Source organism: Lycorma delicatula, chromosome 8 (genome assembly GCF_047948215.1).
Source record: "Lycorma delicatula isolate Av1 chromosome 8, ASM4794821v1, whole genome shotgun sequence".
NCBI lineage: Eukaryota > Metazoa > Arthropoda > Insecta > Hemiptera > Fulgoridae > Lycorma > Lycorma delicatula.
The window spans coordinates 90900008-90926347 of NC_134462.1; the positions used below are offsets into that span (position 1 = coordinate 90900008).

The 26340-nt window shown below is 29.7% G+C and overlaps 1 protein-coding gene across 2 annotated transcripts in view; it reads left to right on the forward strand.

Annotated features, from left to right (window-relative positions):
• Nucleotides 1-26340, forward strand: part of LOC142328763 (peptide transporter family 1) — a 111524-nt gene that overhangs the window by 13047 nt on the left and 72137 nt on the right. For both annotated transcript variants that reach the window (XM_075372785.1, XM_075372786.1), the window contains exon 2: nt 15231-15362. In XM_075372785.1, the coding sequence (XP_075228900.1) occupies nt 15231-15362 (132 nt within the window). The remainder of the gene's footprint in view (nt 1-15230; nt 15363-26340) is intronic.

The window sequence follows — 26340 nt, forward strand, 5'->3', positions numbered from 1 at the left end:
AAATCTCGCTTTGTCGATCGCATTTGTCGTAGATGACTGTCGACAAATGCGATAGGAAAGAAAGTGAGTGGCTAGTGGGAGATGACGTATTGTTGGGGTAGAGTACAGTTACGATTAGAGTTTAAAATAGTGGGCGGTTTAGATAATTTCCTTATCTTCAGTTCTAGCATTTTTACAATCTTCTGACATTCACTCTATTATATATCTCTTCCCGCAAGATATCAACGCAGCCAAAGTCGCAGGAAATTATTTTTTTTCAACCTATAGGGACCATCTCTACTGATCGAGCCGTTTAGTAAAATATCAAACTGACGAATATGATTATTTAATAATAGACCAAAAGGGAGGCTAATATGCGCTCATAAGAAGATAAAAGCACTAAAGAGATAGTATTGTGCATTAATTATTAAAAATTGTCTTGCGTACGTCGTTAATCAAAAAACATGAAAAAGGTTACATGTGGCACCGATTCATCTCTCATGGCTGTTCATGTGATCTACTTATTGTTACCGGCGATTGGTTAAATTTAATTATTGACAGTACTACTGAACAGAATGGAAGAACTTTAAATAGTAACTTTAAATGTTCCTTGCAAAAGACATTGTAGGCCAGCCACGTGGATGCTACAATCTACAATCTTTAATTGGTTGTAGCATGTCGAAATTTGTGTTAGCATTATACCGCCAATAATTTTCGTATGCAGAATTTTGTACACTACAAAAAAAAATTTAATTTGCAGCAAAAATAAGAATTAAAAAATCAGTTTTGAGGGTATTAAAATTTTTTTTTATTAAATATACAATGCTTTATAATTAATAGTGTTTGAAAACATTCTTGTAATGGTAAAAATTATCAAAATTTTCTGTACCTGTGCCGGTTTAAAATTTTTGTCTTGTACAAAAATTGATAATTTTTTGTTTGATTAAAAAAAATAGTTCATAAAAAATTTAAAAAACATTTTTGATATTTTGGTACTAAAATTTGTTTATATTTATTTTAGACAATTTATACTAACGTACATTTTATTAAAAAAAAATCGCCTTCTGCAATACGAAGTTGACAATTACGAAATTCAATAATACAGTGAATGATTTTATTAAGTACCATTTAATTATGAACTAATTATGTAATTATTTTCGAATCCTCGGGGCTATTTCAAAATATAACAAAACTGGTTTAGAAAAAACAAAAACAACGCATATTACTTACTCGTTAAGAACAGCATTTATTTAGATTAACATTATTTTGTAATTGAAACAGCCCCGAGGCGAATGAATTTTTGTAATGTTTATTCAAGTTTTTACGTGACTTATATTTCTATCATTGTTAATAAAAAAAATTATCATTGAGATGGTAAAATTCTGATGAAGCAAAAATTATTTAATTTGAATGAAACACAAAAGCAGTAAGTTTAAAAGAATATACTTTTATTATATATAATTATTATTTATTATAATAAGAATCTGCCGAAAAAACTAATTAGGTAAATCCTTTTCGACGTATTCGTCATCATTAATTACAGTTAATAATGTAACCATCAGGTTAGAAATAACGATGATGGATGCATTGAAAAGCATTTTCCTTTCACTTATTTAAATTAAATAATGTTTAAACTTTAAAAACTACTGTGTTATTATTAAATAGAGGTAATCTAACATTAAAAAAAAAAGTTAATATATTTTTAAAGTAGATAATTTTACAAAATAATTGAATTTTGGTTATTCCATTATCGTAATACACTTCTCATGGAATTGAGAAATATAGTGGAGTTGAATATTCTTCAAAATTTCATATTAAAGATCGAGCAGAATGTCGAATACATACTGTCTTTACAACATAGAATATTACAGAAATTACATCGAAATATCTATCAGCAAATTTTACAAACAAATCTGTTATCAAAACCCAAAAATGTTTTTAATAACATTGTTTTTTTTCCATAGGCTTCCTAATATCAGATTGTTCAAGTAAAAAATAATTCTTCGAGATTATTTTGGTCGACCTAACTTTCACATTTGCTGATCGACCAAAATAAAGTTAGGTCGACCAAAATAATCTCGAAGAATTATTTTTTACTTGAACAATCTGATATTAGGAAGCCTATGGAAAAAAACAATGTTATTAAAAACATTATTGGGGTTTGATAACAGATTTGTTTGTAAATATTGCAGTTCTTTTATTACAGTTGTTTTGTTGTTTGCTTAATTTCATTAACCTTGATTAATTGTAGGAAATAACCTTTGGTTCAGGTTGTTTTGAATTATTATTTTTTTAAATATTATTTCACTTGGTAGTTAGTTTTAAAAATTACAAACATTATTACGACTTTGTGTTATAATTTTTGTTTTAAGTGTTTAAAAATAAAATTGAGGAGGTCAATCATTTTTCTTTAAATACTTAATGTAAACTAAAAAAAAAAAACAGATCAAATATTTAAAACATTTTATAAAAATGTTAAATATTTTTCATTTTATAAATATGAAAAAACATATTTCAAATATTTTAAAGTAATATTTTACTAAACAGTATTAACGTTACTTGTATGTCAAATTAATAATAATAGAAGTATAATATAGCATTTTATTATATGTTTTCTCGTCTAATAACTTTTTACGTTCGCCTTTCTTTCATTGTATCATTTTGATAATGAATGGTTATTAAAATGCCTTATAATCTTCAATCGGTACATTTATTAATAGGAACATCTATTATATGCCGTTTTTTATTATGCATATCATATTAACCGTCTTATTTCATTTTTAATAAAAAAGAAAAAAAATACTGAACAGATATAGAAAGCTTACGTTGCAGTAGATGTGTATATTAAGTAAAGAATTATTGGCTAGTTCTTTTTCTTCTTGAAATTTTATACAAATATTACGAAACAACGATTAGCAAATATTAGCCTCAGAAGAACAAAATTAAATAATATTCATTCCTCAAGTTATCTGTGAAAAAACGTACAACAGATCTCAAAAGAACTTCTAAAAAATAAAATGAAACATCCAGATCGTTCTGTTTGATGGAAAAAAAAATTGAAAATGAAAATGGGTAACCTTTTTAAAAGTCTGTTAATAAATTATGGAAAACAATTTGCAATTTTTTTGAATAACGTTAATGAATAAAAAATATATATCTTACTTTTAATAATTTTTTTCCTTTTTAAATTGTTTCTAATGTATATTTATTGAGAGTTTTGCAAAACTATGCTCTTTTCTGTCTAAATTATATATGAATACCGTAATATATAGGCATGTTTTTTTTCAATGAGTTTGCACGAAAATTTAAATAAATTTTTCATTATTAACTAATGAAACAGACCTGCATAGGTAGATCAACCCCTCTTTTATCTTCTCTTTTTTCTATTCTTTGCCCCTTCTGTTCAGGGTAACCTGGAATCTACGTCAGCCGCCGCCCTGCTTCATTTGTGGCGCCAAGCTGACACCTTGTCTAATAGCTGAGCCGATTTCTTACTCAGGCACAGTTGGGGGCGATTTTACTATTTAACTGTTAAGTGTTTTAACTCATTAGAAAGAAAGCCAAACAAATGGTTTAAGTTAACTAAATTATTACTTAATTGTAGTTGACCAGTTGACTTAATTATTTGCTTTCATCGTTTTCTGACTACATACATTTATTAAATGTATAGATTCCAAAATCAATATGAACACGTTTTATAGCCTCGTCGTAATCTAATACTTTTTTTTAGTGATATTTATTTTTAATTTATCTTTTAGTTTCATTTTAATGTTTTTCTTAACGACAAGATGTTTTACCAAGGGGCTTGCGTACACAAATATGAAAAGTAGTAAAACCTTGAAATCTTGTTTTATAGCAGTTTTAAATTAATTCGATTGTCTTCAACACAACCTTACTGTAGGCTACCTACATTGCAATTAGACAATTATTTTTTAATATGTATAACTTTAATTTATATCACCGTTATACTTAATTAAATTATGGAAGGACTCTTTATAAAATTAATTTTTAACGGGTAGAACATTAATTTATATTACCGCGATACTTAATTAAATTATGTGCTTATTCTTTATAGTTTTCGACTATCACTTTAAATAAACTATTTCAGATCATAACAATAGAATAAGATGAAATATAGTTGATAATATAGGATGATCGGTGCCATTAAAACTTCTATAATTCTAGTTCCACGCGTAAAGAAAAGCTACAAAAGTAAATCAGACAGGATTGAATGATATGTCATACCTCGCACACTTTCGTCCTGTATTATTCGTTGTTACATGACGTTAGGTGATGTTTTCAATATGAAAGTTACACATTACTATTCGAAAAGAAGAATTCTGTGTTACATCAAGTAACTGACCTAAATTGTTCCTACTGTATTGTCGTCTCAGAACTAATAATAAATTTATATAAATTATAATATTTTATTGATTAATTAATATTAATAAAATTACTGTTAATTTTATTAACAGTAATTTTATTACACGTACTAAATATGTATCAATTTGTACACGTGATTACAATTAAAGAAAAATACAATAAAGTTATGTTGTAGAAGGGATTACCTCTGGTTTTATGCTTTTATGCTACCAGAGGGCCTCCCGCTCACCGGCTCAAACCTAACGGCTTCACAGGTCCCAACACGGACTTACAAGGATCCTACCCGTATCAAAAATGGGGGAAAAAAGGATCAAAAGGTAAAAAAAAGGGAAGGATTGGTTAGAAAGTACGATCTACTCTCGTAAAAATCAGAATATAAAACAAATTTAAACCCACCCAAGAAAAATGTTCAAATCTCATTTGCTTTGATTCTAGTTTACATAATAAACAGTTTCGCTAAGTCAACTACACCTGTAAAATTAATCTGTCATTAGGAAATGAAATTTTTAACTGGTTTTCTCCTTCCCACTTATTTTTTTCTATTCAGGTCGATTAATTTCGAGGAGCATCGCTAGCGTCCCCTCTGGCAGTTGTGACAATTTGACTGTGATCTTTAAAATAGGGGGTTTCGACGAATTCTATAGGATGAATCCAGTAAGATACGAAACATATTAAGAATACTATTTAAAAACAAGCTGCGATACATTTTATCACATCTCTTTCTCTGTGCTCTAATATATAAATGTTTTGCAAAAAACATTGGCTCAACATAAATACATTTAGACAGAGAGTTGTACGTAGAAAAAAATATCTTACGTTGAAATATAAAAGAAACTTCATTTATTAGGAAAATGATGGAATGAATTTAAGCATCACAGAATGTGTTTTGATTTCATTTTTTTCGTACAGTTGAATTGTCCGTAGAATTCCTTGTAGATAAAGTCATAAAGAATGATCATTAATTTTGAAAATTCGGAGACAAATTTCTATTAGTTTCGCTAAGTTAACGACCTCTTTCTTTCTGTTTAGACCCCGGAACCACCGTAAGGTATTACTTCAGAGGAAGAATGTAAATAAAGTGTAGTTTTGTACAAGGGATTTTATGCATATTTTTTTTGTGAAAAAGAGAATGAAAAAGTTTATTTACGATCCTAGGTTTAAATGTATTTTATAGAAGTTAAATTTAAATAAAATATGGATCAACCTTTATACAAAAAAGATACGGAGTGAGGAGAAAACCGGTTAAAAATTTAATTTTCTAATGATTGCTTAATTTTATAAGCGTCTTTAACCACAGATCTCAGGAATGGTGGACCTGAGATTGTACAAAACTACACTTTATTTACATTCTTCCTCTGAAGTAATACCTTACGGTGGTTCCGGGGTCTAAACAGAAAGAAAGAGGTCGTTAACTTAGCGAAACTAATAGAAATTTGTCTCCGAATTTTCAAAATTAATGATCATTCTTTTTTTTACAAAAAAGATTATTTAGGAGTAAGTATGACTTTATCTACAAGGAATTCTACGGACAATTCAACTGTACGAAAAAAATGAAATCAAAATCCCTTCAAAATTTTAATTTCCTATTAAAAAAATCTGATGTGGACACCAGATGACTTGTACGCCTATTAAATTACATATGCACATTTAAAAAGAATAAAACGTACATAAAATTATATTTCATTAATAACTTCTGATATTTTTTCATTTTTTCTTTTTATTATTTTTGAATTATTTATCGTATTTTTTTTTACTATGAGAGCTTAATAATTATTAATAAATCAATATATTTAAATTAAAAAAAAGTTCAAATAAAAGGAGATGAAGTCCGATTCGAACCGATGTGCCAACCGTGTTGATATATTGGCCGTATTCGATCACATTTTAACTGCTATTAAAAACAAACCGGTAAACGGATTTCAGCGCTTTATTACTTGTCTTTAGAGGGGGATCTTAGCTATCATGTGCTGCCACACCCAACTCGATAGTACCTTTTGTCTCCGTGTAGTGTGCAAAATATATCATTCGAGCCTCGTATGTACGTACGTATGTATCTCGCATAACTCAAAAACGATTAGCAGTAGGATGTTGAAATTTTGGATTTAGGACTGTTGTAACATCTAGTTGTGCACCTCTCCTTTTGATTGCAATCGACTCGACCAAAAATGTATAAAGAAGCCCAAAATCCAAAAATTTGGATTTTGGATTTTTTTCTTAAGTGCAGTAATAAGCCCTTATTGACAGCTTTTCAACGATATGTCATAAGTTTTGGATCTTACAAGGAAAAGGCACATCGATTCGAATCGGACTTCATCTTCTTTTTAATTTAAATGTATTTGATTTATTAATAATTATTAACCTCTGAGTTATTAATGAAATAAAATTTTGTGTACTTTTCATTTAAAAAAAAGATGTGTATGGGCGTACAAGGAAGTCATGTGGTATTCACATCAGATTATTTTTAACATTAAATACCCTTCCCAAAAAAACTACTATTTTGATAATAAAGCTTATCCCGAACGTTCTGTTAAATGCTCGACTATTTTTATGTGATTTACTAACAAATACAATAAAAAAAGTGAAACAGTAAAATAGTTGTTTTAGTCTTATCTCATCATAATAAATATCTCCATAATATCTCCTAAATCATAATAAAAACTTCAATTTTTGTACATTACAGAACATGTTACCAGTTAAGATTACGTAATCTATTCATAAATATCCTAGTACAGTTTTTATTAAAATCTAATTAACTGAGGAAAAAATACACTACATAGTAACACGCCTTATCAATAAACGGTTTCATTCTACATCCTTTGTTATGACTACTCTCAAACATAATGTACCATTGTAAAATGAATAATTTATTAAAATTAGGTTATAAAAAAATTAACTAACAAAAATAACACAAAATTTATGTTTATTAAAAAAAAAATTTTTATTTCTGACCACAGAATTAGCCGTTTGTTCGGCGGGATTGCCATCAGTATCAGAAAGATATTAATAGTATGAACTTCGAGCATTACAAATGATCTCTTTTAAATATTTAGATCAAAATTTAGTAGCCTATAATTAATGATTTTGACAAGTGTCATTAAAAACACCCTGTAACTTGATTGTTAAGCTATAAGGGAATACAGTCGGCGAAATTGGCCGATCCTATTTATGCAGAATTTCAATAAATCTTAGCAGATCCCATTTATGCAGAATTTCAATAAATCTTAGCAGGTTATTCGTCTGTTCAGCAGATTTCATGGTATAAGCGTAGAAATCAAAGTTGGCGGATTTTAGGATCGTTTAGGTTAAAAGTCTTCCTTACTACTATTCGTTCCATGCGTTTTCGATACTAAAAAGTACACTCCCAAAAAGGAGTGTAATGTATTTAGGGTGTTTATTTGTTATACATACATACAAATTTATGTATTACATGTATATTTTTTTTTTCGTTTTTCAGGGCGAAACGGACTTTCATATTATCGTCGTCCGGACACGATGTATTTGTTTTTTTTTTTTTAAAACTAAAAATTCACAATTAAAAATTAAGAAAAAAATATTTTTAAAACCCATCTTAAAATAAAAACTCTAACTTATGCTAAAGATAATAAAATTACCATCTGCTTTACGGCAAATGGCATAAATAGCTGAAACACTACAATCACCTCAAATATTTGAATATAAAGGGACGGTACTAAGGAATCGTAAAACATAAGATAACTTCCTTTCATTAACTCCAAGAATAATTCGCAAGAATAATTAGCCCCTAGTTTTAATTTGTGATTTATGTAAAACAGATACAATCCACACATCAGATATCCATGAGTGAACCTAGTGTGTCCTCTACGCAAACGGAAAATAATAACCTCATCTCGACGTTTACTTCTGCACGAGGAGCTTCACGGTGAAACAGTGTTCTTAATTGAACCCACCGGGTTGATCTAGTGGTGATGAAAGCGTGATCGCAAATCAACTGAATTCGAAGTCGAGAGTTCCAGCGTTCCTAGTAAAGGCAGTTACTTTTATACGGATTTCGTGGATAACGGTGTTCTTTGGTGGTTGGGTTTAATTTAACCACACATCTCAGGAATGGTCGAGACTGTATAAGACTACACTTCACTTACATTCATATATATCATTCTCATTCATCCTCTGAAGTTCCTGAACAGTAATTCCCGAAGGTTAAACAGGAAAAAGAAAGTGTTCTTAATTGGTCGAAGTTTATTGTTCATGGAGGCATCAAACAGACAAGATCGTTAGAAGCAACGCAACTGGTAAAAGGAGGCTGAAAACAAGCTTCTTTTGCCGCAATGTCTGCACGCTCATTGCCTGAAATTCCTATATGGCTGAGGATCCAGCAGAAGCTCACTGTTGTGTTAACGTGTAGTCATTTATAGATTCCAAAATCAATAACACATTTTACGGCCTCGTCGTAATCTCATACACAGAATTTAAGTTTCAGTGGAATTCGGTGACCGTTAAGATGTTTTACCAAGGCGCTTGTGCACACAAATATGAAAATTAGTAAAATCTTGAAATCTTGTTTTACTTGGGTAGTCATAAATTAGATCGATTGTCTTCAATATAACATTACTCTACGCTATCTACAATATAATTAGATAATTATTTTTTAATATGTATAACTGTGTATTACTGTTATAGTTAATTAAATTATGTTTACGACTGTCATCTTATATATTAAAATTAATTATAAACATATAAAATTAATATTCAACGAACGAAGAATTGATTATTGAATTCAATATGTATGCGTGTCGGATAACACTTTTTGTCTCGGATTTTGACTTTGATTTCGGATTCCTATTACGCGTCGTTAGAGGATTACAAAAATACCCGAAATTCCGCGATCGGCCGTCGTGTTCACTCCAAAATGTTCGTCAAAAATTAAATCTTGTAATCATTATTCTAAAATGAATGAAGTATATAAATATCAATTTGGTAAAAACGGCGGAAAAACTACTTTTTAGTAATTGAAAAAATAATATGCCATAAACCTGCCAAAACACGAGATAAATAAATTATAATATTGATTTAGCGTAAGTAGGATCCCAGTAGAGATTTATCAAAAAACCATAACAAACTCATTTGCGTCACCCGCAGATTAAAAAAATAGAGAAACGTGAAAATTTTTAATTGTAACAGACACTGAAAAGGAACCAGATAAAATCAAATAAGACTATAAATTACGATTAACATAATATTTTAGTACGTAAAAATAATCTCTTAAAAGCTTTCGTAATCTTAATATACAATACAGGCATTTTTAACTACCGGCAAAAACATCAAAGTCACGATTAATAATGAAAACATCGAGTGCATTAATGATTTCATTTCTCTTGGATCCATGATTACTCGAAATGGTGGGTGCCATTCCCAGAAATCGGTTGGACCGGAAGGCAATGTTAACCACGAACCGAATCCGGAAAGCGGGTCAAACCAGCCATGTTCCTTGAAGGCAGAATATTTCGGTTCAGGTTCCCGTAATTCGGACATGTCATGCGGTCAAATTTATCAGAAAAATCAATGCTGCTTGGTACGGTCAGCGGCAAAAGGAGACCTGCCTCCAAAGGATCCGTTGGTTTATACCATCACAACTGACACAGGCATGACCACGAGACAACTGAAAGAAGCAGTCGTTGACAGGAACAAATGGAGAAAAGTTGTCCGTAGAATCGCCGAGACTCCGGATACGACTGAACGGATAATACTACTTTTAGTTTAATTGCACTTTCGTATATTTACATAATTTTACAATTTTTTTTTTCAACTTATACATTAAATTAAAATCATTTATAACTAATAGGTCTAAATTTAACTGTAATCGGACTAAAAACTATTTTACAAGTAATTTGGGTTATTAAAGAATAGGTTTTTATAACTATTTATTATAATGATATGAATGACAATTTTTGTAGCGTGTGAAAATGCCATGCCTAACCGGGATTCGAACCCGGGACCTCCGGATGAAACGCCGAGACGCTACCACCACTCGCGCCACGGAGGTCAGCATCTATACCGTCCTGGAAATAATGATAATTTTTTTTAGAAATCAATAGTTAGATAAGTACTAGTAAACGATGTAGAAAATTACCGTAACTAACGAGTAACTAATAATTCAATAAATTTGATTTATAATTTATTGACATTGAGCGAGTTCCTTACTCAACTCGATCTTTTGACATTTCATCTATTTGTGTATTAAGATGCAGTTAATTTTACTATAAGAATCTTATTTTACTATAAGTTCGTAAATGTAACGAATATTAAAAACTATGCCTTGCAAATTTGTTTGGAAGAGTGTCGACTGTTAATTTTTACTGTATAGCTGGCTGATGTGTGCTCTTAGTGCATATCAGATTTATTGTAATTTAAAAATTATATTAAAAAAAAAAAATAACACGGTAATATTGAGGAAGTACCTACTTATTAATGAGATCCTGGAACCATTGGTTACACGATATTGGAAGACAGTAAGATTGTTTTTTACACGATCTAAATCTTCAATTATCAATTAAGATCGACAATCCCGTTTTTTTGTACATAATTTTAATCAATATCATTTAATTCATTTCAAATGAGCGAGGTCTACTTGTCATATTAATATATTAAGAATAAAACTATTATCGAAAAAACTGTTGGCAGTAAAGATTAAGTCCAAAAAAAAGTAGTTTACCTTTCTGGAACCTTTTCTTTAATCTCTATGGATAAAAAGAAATTATTCTTAAAGTATATCAAATAACCGGCGAATTCAATATTATTTTTATTTTATACCAAGTGGCTCTCAAATAATAATATTAATACAGTTTTTTACTGTGTATGTTAATCAGTATTTAATGAAGAATTAATCTAATAAATTCTGAAGAAAAAACAAAATATGTAATTTCCATAGAAACAATTTTTAAGGAAAAAAAGAAATAATTATCGATAACTTTGACACGTGCTCTGTTCTTCATCACTGGCACGTTATCATTCGTAACAAAGAAAACTTTCACTAATATTTTGAAATTTTTGATTCCGTTTAAAAAGATATCCTGTCATCAGTATAGCTGATATAACCCATCGGTTTGGTCTACTGGTGAACTCGTCATCGCAAATCAGCTGATTTCGAAGTCGAGAGTTTTAAGGTTCAAATCCCAGTAAAGTTAGTTAGTTACTTTTATACGGATTTGAATACTATATCGTGAATATCGGTGTTCTTTGGTTGAAGGGTTTCAATTAACCACACATCTCAGGTATGGTCGACCTAAGATTGAACAAGACTACTCTTCATTTATATTCATACATATCCTCCTTCATCCTCTGAAGTAATACCTTACGGTGGTTCCGGAACAGAAAAAAGCGGAAACTACTGAAAGATCGATAAAGAAGGTTAAAAAGGTGGCAATTGGACTATTTTTGAAACCGTAAACGATTTACAATCGTCACAGTTACTCCAGACGAAGAAAATTGTAGGTGTTCTTACGCAAAGATTGCTACGACTCCTGCAATATCTTTCAAATCGAATGTGTGATTTCAGAATTAGCACAAGTTTTAGCCAGTATGGGAGGGCGTATTATTAACGAGAAATTTAATAAACGACCAACCAGAGATGACATCCCAAAATCGGTAAAGAAAACAGATGTGAACAAACAAAAGCGTAAGATCGAGCCTTTATCTACTACATAGCGGCCACAGATGAATCATCGATAACCTTATAATTATCTAGTTAAAAAAAACATATCTTTTTTTCTATCGATAAAGATTATACGGCAAATGGAAAAGAGTAGAGTACTGATTACATCTGTTTAATGAATTATGAAATGGTTGACCGAGTTACATCTTCTCCACTATCAGAGGATGTAAATATAGTAAACGACTACTTAGAAGAAATGAGGGGAAAAGCAAAGGAAGATAATTTATTCTGAAGACTTACATGTAATGAAATGGGAGCCCGCCTACGAAGCTATGTGAAAGTGAAGTAAATTTACGCATAAAAAGTAATAAATTTCTGGATTGTTTTTACATTAATGCTATTTTAGTATTAAACGGCTTCGATAAGAGACTTTTAAAAATCTTTTTCCTATAATTAAAAACAGTTATTTTGTTTGTCGTTTAAGTAATAAATCTGAAAAAACAAACATGTATTTCGGCTCCTAGTAACGGTAGGAAATCTAAAAAAAAAGAGAGATGTGTTTTAGGAATTTTTTATATATTTTCAGGAGATTTGTACTTCCGTAATAAAGTTAGATATGTTTTTACTATGAATCGACTGAACTCGTTTACTATTGAGATTCCCTTTAATTTTAATTTAAATTAATATATTTTTTTTACAATATTTTTTCCATTACGAGCATATTATTATTAATTTAAATCAGAAAATAGCTGTAGTAGAATAGCTAGAATAGCTATAGTAGAGGAAAGTAAGGGGATCGTGTCAAAAATGGAGAATCGGGCTTTTGCAAATCTTTAAGATTTAGGATCCAGCCAGGTACCTAGACCAAAAAAATCCCTTTCGGCACGCCGCAAGACAGAGGTAGGTTTCACCGGTGCTAAGTGAAATGCTAAATTTCACATGGTTGCATGTGAAAAAAAGTTTCACATGTTTAGCATACGACAAGCCCCATCTTCTTATAATTCCAGCAACATTTTGGTCATCCCCTGCCGTACGGGTTGTCATATCAAAAATTGTTTCAGAAAAAAGTTTTTGGTAATGCTTAGAGGTAACGAACACTTAAAATCGATTCGATATTATGCCTATTAAGGGAGTTATGCATTTTTTTGTCTTCGAAACCCCATTTTTTCCACCCGCTGGGCCAATAGTTGGTGATATAAAAAAACTTTACTTATATACGTTTTAGGCCCATATCCAAAGAAATAGTAGGAACTTTAAACGAATTCGGTGTTTTACTTAATAAGAAAGTTATAGTGATATTTTGTGTTTTTTTTTCGAAAAAGCCACCCCATTTCTACCCACATGGTGTGATTTTGCCCATTAACGAACTCGATCAAGATTTTGAGTCGTTATATTTTATGTATCAATTTGAAACTGGCGCAAAGTATTATCTGAACGGTAATTACCAGAGGCTAAACAGGAAAAAGAAAGACCCCAAAACCACCGTCAGTTCAAAAGTTTATATATACATTTCACTTTCTTGTAGACACGATAACTGCCGTAATTTTGCGCCAGTTTCAAATTGATACATAAAATATAACGACTCAACAAGAAAGTGAAATGTATATATAAACTTTTGAACTGTCGGTGGTTTTGGGGTCTTTCTTTTTCCTGTTTAGCCTCCGGTAATTACCGTTCAGATAATACTTCAGAGGATGAATGAGGATATGTATGAGTGTAAATGAAGTGTAGTCTTGTACAATCTCAGTTCGACCATTGCTGAGATGTGCGGTTAATTGAAACCCAACCACCACAGAATACCGGCATCCACGATCTAGTATTCAAATCCGTGTAAAAATAACTGGGTTGGTTTTGGGGTCTAGGGGATGTGAAACGCGAAGATATGTCGAAATTTTTCGGAAGTCGAATCATGGTCCATTGCAATAGGTGGCTTTCTTATGAAATCTACCGTTTTTGGCGATAATATCAGGATTGACCGAACAGCTTTTCTTCAAATTTGGATCAAATATTCTCATGGGCACTGATCATATTAGTTTTTTCAAAATTCGTTAAGGGGTTGGGGGATATCGCGAAAAATTCAATTTCGATGTTCTTTAGAGACATTTTAAAGGAAATTTTATTAAAGCAAATTTCTTACCTACAATGTATAATATATAAATAATCCAAAATAATTTTCAAAAATCAACCTCCATCTCTTAAAATTGCAATGTATGTTTTTGTTCGTTTCCTTTATCTCCCTTCGGTTTAAGTATTTTTGAAAAAATGTTTTTAATGATTCTATTTCATATATAGAGCTATCAAGAAATATCTAAGTTTTTAAAAAAAATTACCTTTATTTAAGGGCGTGTTAGATTTAGAAAAAAGGTTAATTAAGCAGCTTGATTACCTATATAAGAATTTTTTTATATAGGTTAATATTTTATGTAATTTTATTATCATTATTATTATTATTATATAATATAACATCGTATAATAATAATAATATAAAAACTTTTATTTTAATATATTTATAAATATTACATATACATATAATAATTAAATGTAATAAAAGTTGTGCAAGGTATTTCATACTTGACCAGCATAGCCGTGAATAATTGGTCAGCTTTTTAAACATTGATAAAATGTTTTCTTCAATGCAAACAAAAATTCGTATTGTTACATGAGCAAACAGCATTCTTTTTTCACAACTGTTGTAATATTGAAACCAATTGATGGATATCCTTTAAAAGATATTTAAAGGGTAGATAAAATTCTGTTCTTAAATAAAAATAAATATTTTTTAATATCTCTGAATGAAGATATAGAGGATTGAAAGAATATTACTAGGAGAGAAAAATGGAGTTGTTTGTATGTTTAACTTTCCATAACTTGTAACAGAGTTTCTTTAAACAAATGTGCAGGTGAAACAAATTTTTATTTTGATTATAACTCTTCAAAAGTAATTTTTTTTCTTCGGTGATGTATACTATTATAATTTTGTTAGAGTAAATTATGAACACTTACCTTTGAATAAAACATATGAAAAATCAGCTCTCTATAATCTGAAATTATTATATAGAGCTGTAATACTGCACAAACCATTATACAGCAAAATATTTCTACATATCATTAACAAATATTTAAATAAATATAAAACAAACAAGCTATAACTGTGTTTTAATAAATAGATTGTCATTAACATATTTTATAATGTTTAACTTAGGTATCTTCACGGATGCTAATGTTATTTATTTTTCTGCAGATGGTGAACGGTGGTGATATGGACCTCAGAGAAATAATAACGACAAATGGAAAAATAGAACAATTTAACACACTTTTAGAAAAAGAACCGAATGAAAATCACGTCAAGAAAAAATTAAAGTATTTAGATAAGGTAAGAGTTTTTATTTTTACTTTTTTAATTTTATTTATTTATTAGTAAAATATTTATACGAGTTTTATTAAATATTATTAACTAGAAACCTCATGATTTTTCATTATTCTGATGGCCACAAGCGATAGACCTATCTAGCCAGATAAAAATCTACCCAGATATTAAATTAGATATCAAATCTAACGATTAAATTTAGGTACTAATATCTATCCAGATATTAAGTCTATTTAGATATTAACTCTAGCCAGATATCAAAATATTCAAGCCTATTTGAATCGAAAAATTAATTTGAGTGAAAATTCTAAATTAAACCCGTAAATTTTGCGTAATGTAGTTTTTGAAAACATCATAATTGTAATGATCTAATTATTTTATTATTAGTTGATAATAGGGGTACTTGCTTCATTATTATTACCACAAGATGTAAACATTTTAGGAAAGCTACAGTGTTCTCCGCCATCAAGAACAATACGAGCTTTAAATATTATTATATATAACTTAAGTCGATATTTAGAGTTCTGAATATTAACACCCCAAAAACTACTTATTTTTTTATTTGTAGATTTATTATGACGGTGAGAAAAACAAAACTAATTCTAATTAACTGGTACTGCTGATTCCGAGCGATAAAAAATTTTAAAATTACATAAAAGTTTTTATTTCCATTTCAGAATACACAGACGTGACAAATTGTTTTGAATATAATTTGATTCATAATAAACATTTTCACAAGGTTTATTCGTGATGAATCAATTTTTTTATGTGCAACATTGAAGTTAGTTTTATTTTAAAAATACATTCTTTTCGCCCGACTCAAATTAAATGTTTGTTTTAATTATATAAACAATAAAATTTCAACACGCCTCCAAAATAATTTTATTTATAATAATATAAACAAATAAATTTTACGTACCTTTATTTAGTGTTATTATCTTTAATTTATTAGAACTATTATGTAACATTTTACTTCCTTGTACGAAGTTAAAGGAAGTACTATGAACGCGAAATATTTCGGTTTGCAGATTTCAACGGAAATATCAATTTTGACTATTCCTGAATCCATTTTGACTAGTTTTGGCGTGACATCTGTACGTATGTATCTCGCAGAACTAAAAACGATTAGCAGTTGTCATAAAATCAAAAAAAAAAATTGGATTTGGACTTTTCCTTAACTGCAGTAATAATCCCTCATTGAGGAACTTTCCAACGATATATCATAAGTGGTACTTATTTTCATTGGTTCCAGAGTTATAGCCAAATAAAATTTTAATTAATCAAATATTTGGATCTTATAAAGGGAAGGCACATCAGTTCCAATCAGAGTTTTTACTTTTTTTCTGATTTATTAATCAATTAACTTCTGATTGTAAAAAGAATTAACCCCTGATTGTAAAAAAAATGTACGATACATAATAATTCAGTTATTAATGAAATAAAATTTTATGTACTTATTTACTAAAAAAAATGTGTGTATAATTTAATAGACGTACAAGGAAGTCATGTTATGCCCACATCAGATTTTTTTAATAACTACTTATTACTATTATATTAATTTTTACTGATTATTTATTACTTTCTTTTATTACCTCGATGAATCTACTCTTAAAAGCTTCTGTTACGTAAGCCTACAAAGATAATTTTTCTGTTGCATAAAGTTTTATTTATATTTACGAATTTTTATACCAAAAACTGGATATTAGAAAAAGACCAAATAAATGCCGCACTAAGGACAAGTACAGCAAATTAAAAAAAGCTGACAACAAAGTGGTGATACTTTTCTGGCACCAATTATTTATTCTTATATAGAGGAAAAATAATGATACGTGAAAATAAAAAAAGGTTTAAAAAAGTAAAATAATCGAGTTTTTTAAAATTTGATCGGCTTCTCCACTCCCAAAAGTATATTTTCGGTCACTTGCACTACTGATATGCCTAGGAAGAAATAGCTTTTTCATTATTGCAGAAAAGCGAATTTTGGGACAAATTATTTTAAAAAAGGTAAGATAAACGTGCATGAATGTACTGAACTAAATATAAAATAGGGTTGTTTGCAAAATTTTGAGAAATTGACCCTCAAATTATGACAAAAATTCATAACCAAAGTGACATAACAATATAATGGAATCATTTAATAAAATGATATCACCGAGCTCAGAAACGACAAAAAAAGAAAAAAACAATTTTGCACCAATCCCTTTATTACAGTTTTAATAAGAGAAAACATAGTCAGACAATATTTTACTTATTTAAGGAGTATTAAATGTACCAAAAAAGTAGTTATCTATTCTTTGGAAAACATTTTCAGTTATGGAACCAGGTTGGAGATATCAAGTAAAAAAAACTAATATACATACATATATGATTACGTATGTGCTTCCGGAATATTTCCATGCCAAAATTGTTTTTTTTTTCCTTAAAGAGGACCGTTAATCGTCAAGATTTGAAAAAAAAAACTGTTTAGCATACTTTACATTATACTTTACTGCACAGCTATATAATATAAAGTATGTAGTAAAAAATAACAGGAAAAGTCATGTAAAAGGAAAACCAATAAATTAGGTCGAATATTTCTCAAGGAGATTTAAAAAAAAATAGATAACCGCAATAAATAATTCAATTAAATTCTATTATATAAAAGAAAAAACGAATTAAATCAGTTCTGACATCATCTAAATTAAAAACAAGTGTCAAAGTTAAGGATAATAAAAAGAGTTAAATTACTGAAATAATATCCTCATACGTGTCATTGCCCTAGACCGAATCTCATATACCACATTAGTATGCTAGCCTTTTTTTATAAGTACAGTTGTGACGTCGACTAACGCCATGCCATATATATTTAATTGACGCGACGATGAATTAGGAATAAAAACTTGAGTATCAATTATTATAAGACATGTTTTTTCTTTTTTATTATCGAAAATTAAATTAATAATTCTTTTATATATATTTGATATCTTAAGCATTTTCCTCGTTATTTTGTTTTACTTTTAAAAAATAATTACTACAATGGTTTTTAAGAGTTAAAAAAGATATGGTTGGGTTAATTGATAAAATGTAAAACAATGATATCGAGTTTGACAATAAATATAGTTAATAGTAAGTACTCTTGTAAAAATTTAAAAATATTACACCAGAAACTCAAGAGACTTTAACCTCGAAAAAATTCACTACAGCAAATAAATTATTGGAATGGGTTCAGAAAAGTATGTAGAATAAAAGTGTGCACTTGCGGACATGAGAGAATAATTATTTAATTTATTAAAAAATTAGATGAAAAATGTTAAGTTTTTCGCCAATAGCGAAACACTTTATTTTCGCATGACTTTATTTTTAATCGCATGTAAAAATAAAAAGCACCAATAGATAGCTGAGAAAGTTTTGCATAAAAAATTCCCCAGGTACCTTTTTCTGTGATTAAAACCAAAGGCGCTAGCGAATTTTACAATAACCACAAAATCGCGCTATAGTTGAGCAGCTTGAAAACCGGGTATCTTCTCGTGTATAAGAACTAAACGGATAAATTAATAATTTATCCATAATTTCTTAATTTTGCTGGTATAAAAAAATTTTGTTGTACAAAAATTGTGTTAGTTTTCTACTGGTGGTATTTATATTTTCATAAGATTAAAAATATTGACGATAAACTAGATATTTTTACAAAAACCACGTTTTTTCCACAAACAGCAAAAAATTTGTAAAATTTTGCAAAATCAATCAAATACGAGTATAAGGTTAAATATTGATAAATGACGTATTTTCACATAAATCTACGAAGTTGCATAAAAATATCTGTTTTCATTAATTGCTTTTTAACAATTTGTTTATAGCGTCATTTTCATGTGATTACCAAGTATATAACATTTACTTCCTAAAACTCATTGAAAAAAATATTTCTTTGAAAATAACAATTAAAATATCTTTATATCTAAAAGAAATAACTGGATTAATATCGATTGTTTTTGAGCGTTAGCCAAGGTACCAAAACATGTTTTTTCTAAAAGAAAATGCAATTTTCAACTGTCGATAAATAAACAATTAAGTAAGATAAGAAATATCATATGGAATGAGTGGTTAATAAGCTTAAGAACAGAATGCCACATTGACTTTTACATTTTTTACAATTTGTTTATTGTTGTAGGCGTTTTGTCAACAACAAGCAAATGTTCACAGTAGATCCAGATTAATGAGGGATCAGAAATGAAAAATACTTCGAAAATTTGACTGATTTGCCTTCGGTTTTATGAATCCGTACCTTTTTGAATTTTTTAATTATCTCAAATAGGAACAGAATTATGGAAGTTTATATATTGCGCACCCTTGAATTACGTTACCTATGAATGATCACAATAGCGCGATTTTGGTGCTTATTGTAAAATTTGCTAGCGCCCTTAGTTTTGCTCCTAGAAAAAAGTACCCGGGAGGATTTTTATGAAAGGTTTCCTCAACTATCTATTGGTGCTTTTTGTTTTTACACGAGATTAAAAATAAAGCCGCTATTAGCGAAAAACTAAACATTTTTCCTTGATGACTTAATTAATAAATTAAATAGTCAATCGCTTATGCACACTTTTATTTTACCTATTTTTCAGAACCCATTCCAATAACTTATTTGTTATAGTAATTCTTTTCGTGGTTAAAATTTCTATTAGCTCGGTTAAAGAACGTAACTAATGTTAAATCTAAATTTTCGGATCAATAAATCTCTTCTAAAAACGTAATTATAATTTTTAAGTCAAATGAATAAAAAATTATGGATAAATAAGAAAAAACTTACAAATATTTTTAAGGATTCCTGTTCAATATTTCTTTCCTAACCATCAGATAGCCAGTTATTTTTGTAAAAAAAAGAAAGTTTAAGAGTTTTCGAAAAGTTTTATTTAATACTATCTTACGTATGTACAGGTACGTTACCTGGCATGAGATACAAATAACTTCTGAAAATGACATAGCCACTTTCAAGAATCTCAAACTTCTTGTATAGTTTTATTATGGAAAGTAACAAGTAAAGTGGTTTTCCTTTACCTTCTTCAGTAAGCCTTTCTTTTTCCTGTTTAGCCTCCGGTAATTACCGTTCAGATAATACTTCAGAGGATGAATGAGGATAATATGTAGGAGTGTAAATGAAGTATAGTCTTGTACAGTCTCAGTTCGACCATTCTTAAGATGTGTGGTTAATTGAAACCCAACCACCAAAGAGCACCGGTATCCACGATCTAGTATTGAAATCCGTGTAAAAATAACTGACTTTACTAGGACTTGAGCGCTGGAACTCTCGATTTCCAAATCAGCTGATTTGGGAAGACGCGTTCACCACTAGACCAACCCGGTGGGTTTTCTTCAGTAGCCAAATACATCGAAACGCACGTTAATAAATCTCAGTCTCTTAAACTAATAAGCATGCATCGGACATCTAATTATAACTCATCGAATATGGATGAAGGAAAGGGCTCAATTATAAAGTGTTAAGAGTATTAGTGAGACAGGCTGTAAATACACCTACGAAGGGATAATGAAATAAGACTACCTCGACAAAAAAATTGCCTCAAGGATCTTTCCGGGTAACGAGCATGAAATATCCTTTCTCTAAATTTCATAGAATATCGAAGTCTTTCGACCCTGGTTAGAATAAGCAGATTTGTGATCACGACTTTGAATTGAGATAATCAGAAGCGCAGCAAATTACTTTGTTTCAAATATCAAAGTTCCATCCAAGCAGAGGCTCAGCCTTCCTTAAGAAAAACGCTTGCCCACTCTATAATTGGTAAACCGAGTAGAAATAGCAACCTAAATTCTGAAGTGTCTTCTTTAAAAAGGTTGAGTCATTTCAATCTATTTTAACTTCTGACGTTGCAGATGTAAATAATTTTATAAATTTACAGTTGCACTACTGTCTCAAATTATCCAATGAAGAAATTAGTCTTCTTCTTCTGCTTCTTTTGCAGTGTATCTTTTCATGTACGGTAGTTTGCAGCAAGTCATACCTCTCTCCTTTCAACACATGACCCAAATACTGAAATTTTCTTATTTTATTTACTTTTTCATTTACTTCTCCTTTTTCATCCGTCTGAGTATTTCATTGTTTGTTACAATATCTACCAGATTCAATTTCAAGATCTGTCTATATATCCGTATCTCGAACCCTTCCATTTAATTGCAGACGTCTTTCTTAATCGTCCATCCTTCCTTCCATTTCATAAAAAATTACCGTAAATATAGATATCTCAACATTCTGATTTTAAGATTTTAAATTAACGACCTTACTGTGTAGTACTCTACTCATTTTATTCAATACTTTCCTTGTCTATCCATTCTTGATGAAATTTCTTCGGCGTACTCTAATCTTTCTTAACAATTTTTTTGAACTGTCTGCAGGAGGATAAATGTGTAATTGTAACATGGGAATTTAAATTCAAATAAATTTCTTATAATTTATTAATTTACGGTTAATATTTGCATGTACAATATCTACATAAACATTTTTTTTATAAGTTACTAAACTGTATATTTTTTATACTTATCTGGACTTCTGGTATAATTTGAAGGTTAAGAAAAGTTTTTTAATACAAAAGTAACTTTATATTAATGTATAAATATATATTGGGTGATTTATCAGGATATGCACATACTTTGGCGACTCGTTATAAATATAGAAATAAAGAAAAAAGTACATATAAACGTAGGTCTGGAAACGCTTCGTTTACGAGTTACGGCTGGGGTGAAGTTTCAACCAGATCTCATCTCCTCCACTGAAATGAAGCCATATAGAAATTGTAAGCTAATTTGACGTTTCATATGAAATTTGACAAATTGAAAAAATGAGTATAAGATCTATAGTTTTCTCGAAAAACGCACTTTTTTATGTTTGACTTGTAATAACTTTGTTAAATCGCCAATAAACAGATAAAACTCGCTAATAAGACTTGTAGGAAATTTAATGCTGAACAAAATACTATAAATAAAGTAATTATAACAGTTAAATAAAATGGATTTCTACTTTGAGCAATACAAAGCAAAATTTAACTGGAAAATGATTTTTATCGATAACCGATTTATTTATCAAAATGGAAAATGATTTTTTTATCAATTGGTTAATCATTTTAACGGAAATGATTTTTTCAAAACGGAATGGATTTTTTTATCAGTGGGGGAAAATGATAAAAAAACGAAAATTTTTGGTATTAAAAATTAATAAAATAAATTATTTAATACAGGATAGTACTGTATCAACGATCGTAGCGATAGAAATAAACTTAAACGATCAATTCTATTGCGTTTAAATTGGTTTAACTGTAATAAATTAACAGAACACATCTAAGGAAAAAAACAACCGTACATACATACTTACTAAACTTGAGAAAGAAATTCTAAGCATATTTTTAATTCCTTTTTTTTCTAATGGGAGCAACGAAAAGGGTTATTATCTTCTGAAAAACAATTAATTATTCATGTTAGTGGTCACGCGTGTAGTAATGTTTATTCATATTTTGAAATATCTATATTACTTACTCCTTTTAAAGATGATCTTACTTAAATAATTATCACCGTAATACAATTAATAACTCATTTGAAAGAAAATTGTTTCCATAGTAGCGTTATTAACATGTAATCGGTTAACAATATAAGTCAATTTACTAAATTTTATAAGCCTTAATTAACTGAAATTTAATGACTTGTAGTTAATTATTTAGTACATTTCAAATAGTATTTAACGGGTAAAGTTAATAAATAAAAAGCTAAAAGTAAAAAAATAAAATCGCATTAAATATATAACCTTAAAAAATTGGGAACGTAGTTCCAAAACGTTTTTGGTTATATTTCATCACACAGTTAGTTTAAAATGCTTATTCTTCATCCGTTGACTATTTTCTTAAAATTTAACAGAATCAGTACCTTTCTATCTACGTAAATCATACCAAATTTTATTTCAGTACGTTCAATCGCGGTTATTTATATAACTGCGATTTAAATAACTTATTTTATTTATTTAAATAACCGCAAACAAAACATATACATAACTACAAATTATTTTTCATATTTTTGGACTTAAGGAATTTTAAAAATCCGGTACTCAAAAATTTGATCCGTCACCAATCTTAAAGAATTCATAAAATTATAACTTCCCTTTCAGAAAAGCAAACAACAGAACAGTTACTTTAAGAAAAAATAAGGTTTAGTACTTGCTTAGTTTACAAAGAGATCAAGGAAGTGCTAAACCTAGCCTGATTTTAACGGTTACTAGTTGATTTGGAAATATCCAAATGTATAAATAAGAGATTAAAGGAGGTCTCATTTTACCTTTTCAATTTCACTATATTCTGAAAGAAAATTTAGCTTTGTTATCAGACATCTTTGACTGGCTCGCTGCTAAACCGTTGATCAATTTATGTTCTGTCCCTATCGAAGAAAAAATATCCCGAAGGAAATAGATAGGGTATGTTTTCATTAGAGGCTTATTAAATTTGTAAATCTGTTTCTTGAGTTTTAAGTAATCAAGAAGAGGACTTTGCGTAAATTGAATCGTAGGAAATAATTGTCGTTGTTGCGATCAACGCTCGCTTTTTTGGTATATGGAGTATTTTTGGTGTTTAAAGACTCAAATCAAGTAATGATCTGAGCGTGTGTAACTGTGCGTGTGAGGGAGGACGGTCACGATCTGGAGAGGATGGTTCGCCAAGGCGGGCCGTTCTTGTGGTAGTTTTTGAATAATGACAACTGGAAGCTGGATAGCCTCTTGTAGATCACTGCTAAATATCTACACAGGAAGTGGAGTACTCTAATGAGTTGCTTACTAATATAATATAAAATAAAGAACGGCAGCCCGACCTGTCGTGCCGGTAGGTGGGTGTTAGAGCAGAAAGAACAACCTCTACGCTGTTCTATGCTTAACTGCGGGTCCGGCGTAGGGGAGTAATGATCTGAGCACATAGTCTAATTGAAGTTAGATATAGGAAGGATCTTTGTGTGAAACCTTCGTTGTTAGAAGAAGGCGCGGGGATCGCGCTTCCGCGAATCGTTTTAATTGGATAGTGGAGAGTTGTAAGTTACGGTATATGTTCGTGGTTGGAACAGGCTATACGAAGGCGATGATAGTGCATTATGAAAATACACTGATGGAAATGTCTGCCGAGGTATTTGCATCGGTGGCAACCTAACAGAAGCCAACCCGATGACTGTGCTGTGTTATCAAGTTTAGAGGGTGTAAAAGACGACCTCCGGTAAATCCCATTAGGATTAGAAACAGAGGAGGTGTTGTGGCGACCGGGATCGTCAGAAGGCAGTTGTTTTCCCCTACAGCGGTCAGGATGATTGAAAAATAACTGGTGGCTTTCTTTGGATAGGGTATTTTAATCGTATCACGTAAATTGTCCTTTCGCTCCAATCGTCAAATTTTCTTCATCCTTGATCTGCTTTTCCATTTTGGATTCAATTAATGTAGGTTTGACCCAGCTAATTCATTCTGGGAGTGTTGAAAGCGAATCCATTTTTGGTACTATCTAACTGTAGCAAAGCTACCTGCGTACACAAACTCAAATAGTTCGCTTTTGTCCGGTGGTTACTCAATAGGCCAAATGTCTTAATTTATAACCTAATAACTTTTTTTACGGAATACAGTCGATGAGAAAACAAAATATTCCATCTTTTTTTCCAAGAAAGCGGCGATTTCTCAGGGTTAAATGTGAATTAAATCAATTATCCCTATATATTTCTTTAAAAATATAGCGGAAAACATTTCTTTTACTCAATCTTATCTTATTTTTATTAAAATAAAGCCTACAAAAAAATTAATTACTTTATTAAAAAATAATCTACACATATATTAATTACAACATCTTTACAGCAGTACTTTTGTTTACGAAAAATAAAAGTGAATTTAATTAATTAAATCAACTATGAGTTAACGTATCGTTTGAATGTACTATTCAAAGACGAATTAAAACAAATAGAAAACAGTTGTTCATTACGTCAATATTTTATGAAATCTTTGAAATATATTTCATCATAAAATCATTTAATGCGGTTGTAACGTTGTACAATAACTGAAACATACGGTAAAATGATCTATAACATGTAAATTAGTTCGTTTTATTTTTTCTTATTAACAAACATTTTTACCGATACAAATTTATAAATCAGATTATAAGCCTATCTGAATTCATTATCCTGAATTAAAGTATTAAGAATGTCAATGAACTAAACCATAACCTAGGTTAACAACCTTAACCTATTTCTTTTCAAGGTTAAGGTGAGCGGAGTGATATTATTTACCTTGAAATGAATATTTATTCTCGTAGACAGCATAAATTACTTAATATTCATCAGTTTTTTTATTCTTTTTAAACCAACTTTTCTTCAGTTACTTGTTTGTATTATTACGTATTTTATAATAATAATAGTAATAATAATAACAGTAATTTCTGGGTAAACACAGGTTTCAGAATAATTCATACATTTGCAAGCATTTATTTAATCGCTTGTACATGTAAAGTTTTTGTATTATAGCATGTCATTAGAATTCTTGTATATACTTTATATTTTGTATATTTTGATTTGGCAATGTAACTTATAAACGTGGGAAAAAATTAGATTTAACATCTACTCCGAGCTGGCACCGATTTTGTTACCTATACTAACTTCAGAGAGTCCGTGTATACTCGGTTGGACGAATATTTGTCCTTTGTTTACTTCAGGTCGCTCCAGCTCCATTTAAAACGCACAGAATGCCGAGCAACCTAAATTACCTGAGTAAAAAGCATTTTTTCCGTAAGTCCTTTTTTAATATAGAATCTCAATCTTCTTGAAGTTAAAATAGGTACTGAAGCGGTGTTAGTTGTAGAATTCATCTAATCCGATTATGTATGAAAGTCAAAATATTCAAATGAAAATATAACACTGAAAATTAGTACGAGTAATTCATTAAAAAACTCTTACTGTAGTTAGTGAACTTATATTTTTTAGATGCTTCACTCTCTTTCGG